The sequence below is a fragment of the Glycine soja genome, chromosome 6 (genome assembly GCF_004193775.1).
Source record: "Glycine soja cultivar W05 chromosome 6, ASM419377v2, whole genome shotgun sequence".
NCBI lineage: Eukaryota > Viridiplantae > Streptophyta > Magnoliopsida > Fabales > Fabaceae > Glycine > Glycine soja.
Window position 1 is genome coordinate 3,732,077 of NC_041007.1, and position 6,904 is coordinate 3,738,980.

General features: G+C 34.1%; 1 protein-coding gene across 3 annotated transcripts; it reads left to right on the forward strand.

The window, feature by feature from the left end:
• The first annotated feature begins 2,912 nt into the window (after positions 1 to 2,912).
• LOC114414797 (probable pectin methylesterase CGR3) lies at positions 2,913 to 6,248 on the forward strand. Of its 3 annotated transcripts, none has more exons than XM_028379214.1 (7): positions 2,913 to 3,198; positions 3,277 to 3,437; positions 3,549 to 3,588; positions 3,761 to 3,802; positions 4,666 to 5,040; positions 5,508 to 5,563; positions 5,774 to 6,248. In XM_028379214.1, the coding sequence occupies exons 2-7, from the start codon at positions 3,324 to 3,326 to the stop codon at positions 5,924 to 5,926; spliced, it is 780 nt and encodes a 259-aa protein (XP_028235015.1). In that variant the 5' UTR covers positions 2,913 to 3,198; positions 3,277 to 3,323; the 3' UTR covers positions 5,927 to 6,248. The 3 variants fall into 3 exon arrangements, with proteins under 3 accessions (XP_028235015.1, XP_028235017.1, XP_028235016.1); XM_028379216.1 differs by having other exon boundaries at positions 2,913 to 3,133; XM_028379215.1 differs by having other exon boundaries at positions 2,914 to 3,072.
• Positions 6,249 to 6,904: the final 656 nt, after the last annotated feature.

A 6,904-nucleotide genomic window follows, 5' to 3' on the forward strand; every position in this document is an offset into this window, starting at 1 on the left:
AATGATGTATTTAGATGTTTATTATAATGATTAAAAATTAAATAAATATGATATTTAATTAAATGATGTATTTTGATATTTTTTATAGCAATTGATAATTAAAAAAATTTGATATTTTTTATATATGTAAATATTTATTAAACCTATGATTTTTATTTATAATTTATATATGTAAACAAATTAATTATTAGATGAAAAATAATTATCATAAAATTTATTATATAAATTTACATGTACATTAAATATAAATTAAAAATTATAACAACACTATTTAGTTATAACATAATATTATCTATTAATTCAATTAATTTGAATATTCTATTAATAAAAATAGAAGTTTGATTCTTGATTAAAACATACGAAGGAAAGGTTCGACTAAAGTTCAGTTGTCCCATATATCATTTGTAAATTTGAATGGCTGTGATTTATTTTCCTTTTTTTCTCTTTTTATTATTTCTTTTTCAATTTACCCTTTAATTCTCATGTTCTCTCTCTTCTTCTTCCCTTCGTTCTCTACTCGCATGGCCTACGACGAACACTTCATCATACCGTTAAAATTCTTTTTGTTTCTCCTTTCTCGTTCCCTTCTCTTTTACTCCGACCACCACACTCCGCTTTGGGAAGTGATTTCTGGCAACCATCCCCTTTCTCCTCCCTTTTTTCTTTTCCCCCCTCTTCTTCCTTATCCCACAACAACAGATGGTGACCATCGCAATGATGCACCATGCACCGCCACCCCACAAATCTAAATATAGAAAAGGATACCAAATTACAAAACATTACAAATCTATAAAAATTTTGAGAAAACAAAACGAAAATAATGCTTTCCCATTGCTCCCGGGAAGCCACCGTCAACGGTGAGCCGACGACATCCTCGCCATCATCATCAGCAATTGCGTCCTCTGCGGGCGGTGATGAGAAAACGAAAAGCATAAATTTGCGGCAAAGTTGAGAGGTGGACGGAGAAGGAGAGGAGAAGAACTAAAGAGAAGGGAAAGAAAGAGTAAGAGAGACGATAGAAAAGGTAAATTTGGAAAAGTAAGAAAAAAGAAAGAAATGTTCGAGCCGTTGATTTAAAATCAACTAAATCCGTGAATAGGCTAAGTTCGGTGCAAAAGTAAATTTACTTCAACACCCTATAATTCGTGTTTAAGAACATACGATTTATGGGTGCGCTAGCTAAATGACCGAAGGTAAACATGACATTGAACTGGTATTCAACCGTGTTAAAGAAAGTTTTTAAAATTGCAAAATAATCCTTTGAATTTTTGTTGAGACACGTGATGATGTTGTTGCACATTTGTTGTAATCGAGATCCCAATCCATGGCATTTTATTATTTATCCAGATCTGCAAACTATCCATGCTTTCAAATATCAATGTTTTAATTTTATCTCTCTTTTTCTTTTCTTTAATTATTATTTTGAAATTAAATTTATCATGAAAATATAAAAGTTAATTAATTAATCATGTTGAAGCCTCCAAAAATTCCTAAACATTCAAAAAACTGTGAAGGGAACTAAATCGAATCAAAGAAAGAAGGAAACCAAATCAAATCAAAGGTCATTCACACAACGGATTAGATTTAAGCTTGTCGGATCTGGACTTGAAGAGCTTTAAGAATAGTTGGAACATGCTCAAATGTTTCTTGAATGACCTCACAATGTCTTTGTTCGGGAAATCGTCGTCCAAAATGCAAAGTGTAGTACAACAACTGCTTGCCATAGTCGTTGCATTCGTGCCACGTGTCGGCATAATCAAACTTCCAACAAGATGTGTACTGCGAGACGAAGTGAGTAGAAATTATCGGTGGCAGAGGGTTGAGAAAATTTTCTTGAACATTCCTCAAACAAGCGTGAGATGATTGAGTGCATGTGATAAAAACAAAAGTGCCACATTGCTCGCGGATGGACATGGTTGGTAGTTCATGGTGGAGTTGCTTCAGTGCATCGTGATGATGTTCACTCGGAGGCCTATATCTTTGATGTAATGAGGATCATGGTGGCTCAAAAGGGGAATGACCAAAACTTAGGGTTTCAGACTCCCAAATCTGCCCAAATGTTTTTTGCAAATTGGTTTACCAATTATAGTTTTATACGAAGACTAAAATGTAAATTGTATTACTAATTAATTAAAAATATCATATTAACAATCTTAATTATTAATTTTTTTCTTAATATATCTAGCAGTTCAAATAAATGATTCACCCAGGAACCACCTAAAAGATGGTCCAAGGTAGAATTTACCAATATTGAAATAAGATTCAACAATTTCAAATACTGTTTCCACAACCCAAACACCCACACACGCATCCTTTGCCGCGCTTTTCCTGTCTCAGCTTTATTGGCAACTCGCCATTCGAAGTCGCATTTTACAAATTGTTGATAAATTAACGACCCAAGGACAAACTAAAAAATTCTCATATTGGGCCGAATCGAATAGAGGGGACATGTCAGGTGTATCTAGCAGCAATTAAGTGAATCAACAAAATTGTTCTTGTGTTAAAGTTTAGAAATAAAACTATTTTTTTAAAAAAATAATTCTTTCTTTCAAAAGAAGGTTTTTCCGATAGAATAAAGGTTCTTCCAGTAGAAAAATTTATTCTACCGAAAAAGTTATCGGAAGAAGTTCTTTCGATAGCTTCTCCGAAAAAAGGTTCTTCCGAATGATTCTTCCAGAAGAACAAAGCGATCGGAAAAACCTTCTGGTAGCTTCTCCAAAAAAAAGAATTAATTTTTTTAAAATTAGTTTTATTTTCAAACTTTGGAACAAGGACAATTTTATCCATGCACCTAATTGCTGGGTGACATGTCCCATAAAGAAAGTGGTTCCGTGGGAAGCCCATTATGAACCCGTCCCGTTGGATATTGTTATTCCAACCAACCAACCGACACTTGTTAAAACATGGCAACAGAAACATTAGTTATACTCCCACGAACCCAATCTCTGTTTGTCCTTTTTTTTTTTTTTTTTTCTTTTTCTTTATCCATGCGCGTTTTGGAGGACAGGCAGAATGCACGAAGTTCAGATCTCGTCTTTGATACCAATTTCATAGAGCAAGTTCTATAACATTGTACAGATCCGTGTCCCGAACATGTTCAATAATATGGAATAATTTTCTTCCTAGTTCATATGTCTGTGGAGCAACCTTTAACATTCGCCTATTTCTTCTTCTTCTTTTGATATAGCTCCAACGATTGTACGATGCTGTGTGTTACTTTACTTGCTAATCCATTTATTGATATGCTCATGCTGCTGACTAATCTTGCACTTGCAGAATATACTATATAACATCGCTGTGGTGATAACATAAACAATTGAATCATGTCGCGGAGACCGGCGAATCCGTCTCGGCGATTCGGGGACAGTGGAGGTGGATTGTTTTCATCTTCGAAATCAAAGGCGTCACCGGTTTTGTCGGTTGGGCTCATAATTGTGGTAATGTATAGATTCGGATTATTAACACTTGAAGCTCACTTCTACGGTTTTATTATGTGGAGGAGATTCTATATATTAGTCTAATCACTTTTATGTTGGTAATTGTTATAGGGATGTCTGTTTCTCATTGCGTATGTGTACAAGGGCTCAGGTTTGGTTCCAATTATTTCTCACTTAAATTCAGATGGATGTTGTTTTCCTTTTGTTATTATGTCTCCTTACCTTACCGTGGTTTGTTACTTGTTGTTTTGTTCCCTTTTGTTTTCTTCCTATTTTCCAATTGTTCATTTATTTATTTATTTCCTCTCTGGTATTTTTTATAGGCGGGTTTGGTAGCCATTTGGAGTCTGTGAGCAGGGTTGAAGGTAATTTTGTTTTATTTCCTCCGAGATTCTGATGGCATTTGCTTTACCTTCTATTTTTTAATCCATTAAAAATATGAGGGTGTTATTTTGTTTGGTATTGCATTAATTGTACCTTTTTGTTTTTAAATTGGTCATTTAAAGTGTGCGACTGAAATGAAAGCATAAGCACGATCCTGGCTTGTTCTTCTGGCTATTAATGTTTTCTGATTCTAGTTAGTTGTTTTAGCTATACTTTTTTCAGGATGGCAATATCCTGCCATGCTTTATGGACCTGTTATTGTCTATTTAGGTGTAACTGGAACAATTCTAGTTGGTTTTGTACTGGCTGGGCATGAATGCTTATAATGACCATCTTCTGACTTGTGTAAATAGGATAAAAGATATTGCATCAATTAGTGATCTTGTCTGGATCTTATGTAAAATGAGTGCACTATATGTTTGTCCTACTGTGCTATTTACTGGGTTGCTTCAGTGTTTTGCGTCTTGTCTAGCAGCCCGGTTTTTTGCTAATAGTAGTGTGTTGTTCTGTAAGGAAAGGCCAGTTTTAAACTGAATAATTTTCGTTGTACTTCTCCAGTTCAGAGATTACTTCAGTAATATTCCCTATAGTGACTACACTGATTTTCTTGTGTATGTTTTGCAAAATATCCTGAAATCATGATAAAGGTTTTTGGAAATAGGACTCAGTTTTTGCAGTTGTTTAAGAAATTGTGGTCTGGCTCTTACCTAAGGGCCATAGCTTGGTAGTATTTCCTATGATAAATATTTTTGTTCATTTGAACAGACACATAATTAGCTAGGCATTTGTTTTACACTTTTATTTCCAGATATATTGCATTAACATGCAGAACTTCCAAATGCAGGAGATTATTTGTGTGCTAGAGAGGTCCTACGAGCAATTCCCGTTTTGCAGAAAGCATATGGTGATAGCTTACATAAAGTTTTGCATGTTGGTCCTGATACTTGCTATGTGGTCTCTAAATTTTTAAAGGAGGAGGAAACTGAAGCCTGGGGTATAGAACCTTATGATGTAGAGGATGCTGATGGTAATTGCAAAGCACTTATCCTCAAAGGCATTGTGCGTATGGCTGATATCAAGTTTCCTCTTCCATACAGGCCAAAATCTTTCTCTCTCGTAATTGTTTCGGATGCCCTTGATTTCTTATCTCCCAGATACCTTAACAAAACTCTTCCAGATTTGGCAAGGGTATCAGCTGATGGAATAGTGATATTTACTGGTAAGTGCACTTAAATTTGTGCCTAATCCTGTCTAAAAACTAGAAAATCTTTTTCAGTCCAAGGAGATTCCTGTGATCTGTCATTAATTCACATAGCTTTATTAGAGTAAAAAATAATAACGAGGAAATGACAATGACATATGTTTCCAGCATTACTTTGGTTCACAAGCTATATAGGAATAATCTTTTTGGAGCATTGAATTGATGAGACTGGTGTCCAGTATAATATTTGTTTATAGAGCAGTAGTGTGTTTTAGCTTATAGGAACCATACTCTTAAATTCTCTGTTACTGGATTTGATATGAATCAAAGGCTTTCTTTGGTTTAAATTTTGATGTATTACTAAGATTTTGAGGTTTTCATGTGTTGGCACTGGTAGGTTGAAAGATTATCTTTAGCAGCAATCAATAATTTGTCCAACTTTTTTCTGGCATATTGGCATCTGATTATTTTATGTGTAAATTTAGGTTTTCCAGATAATCAAAAGGCTAAGGTTGCAGATGTTTCTAAAATGGGAAGAGCGGTGAGTACATTTTACATAGAGCAATCATAATTTTATTGTTATCATTACTTCAATAAAAATTGTATTGATCTAGGATGAATATTTAGGACGCCCATGATCTAGATCCCCAACCTTTTTGAAGCAAAGAATATCACATATCTATCTGTCTACACATTTGGTTTATAAACAATGGAGGGTTTTTTTTTTTTTAACTGATTTGTCTTGTTTCAGGCTAAGATGAGGAGTTCATCCTGGTGGGTTCGGTTTTTCCTTTCGATTAACTTAGAGGAGAATGAAACTGCTTCCAAAAAGTTTGCACAGGCTTCAACTAAGAGTTCATACATTTCAAATTGCCAGATATTCCACCTGAAGTCTCTCCATTGACTTTCAGGAATCAGGATGATTACATTTGTACCCTGTGTTTTCATCTACAATGCTTTCTTTTATAAAGGCAATTTAATTAATCAAATTTTATTCACCATAAAAGGTGTATCTGTTGCTGGCTTTAATAGATTTATATTCTTTGTCATACCAGCTCTTGGCGGAAAAGGATAAATGAGTTTGGTATTTAACTAATTTATCAATTGAATAGGTGATCTAAAGTGTAGTGGCACTGTGGCAGTGATTGTTGTACTTAAAGGGATACTCCTTTTTCCTTGAGATATAAATTGAATCTCATTACATATGCTGGATTAATCTGGTAAAATGATGAACGACCACATTTGCTTTTACTCAACCTATATTACCTCTTAAAATCATCGCTGATACATAATGAGGAATAATCAAATCTTCATGCTAAGTTCTACGTTAGACTAGAAAACTAAAATGAAGTTCTTTCTCTTGCTTATTCTTCACTCCCTGTTCTGGAAGGATTCTAGTAATGAAAACATGTCATCATATTCTGTCCTATATTCCATAACCAGTTTTTTATTTATTATTTTTTATAATCAAAATCTTTGCATATCAGTTGCAGTTTTCTAAATCCAAATATAGAAATGGTTCTTCATTTTCATGAGTCAATAAGTTTCTGATTAAATCTAATGTATATTGAATTATTGGATTATTTATCTCGATTCTATCATCATGCATAAAAGGCTTTATGTTATTTATTTGTGCCCTTTTTTTTGTGAGAGCATTTTTGCATCAGATTTCACTTCAACTGGAAAAGTAATTCTTTTGCACAACCATAGCACACTGTAGTTTATTTTTTTTCACTAATCAAACGGAATTAAACAGATCCTGGACTTGAACCTGAAATATTAACAGAACCTGACCCCGAAGCAGTATCAACCACACCAGATCGAATTAACCCAACCTGCAATTTGGAAAACCAGTAGACAAAGAAAACCGCCAACCCACTTG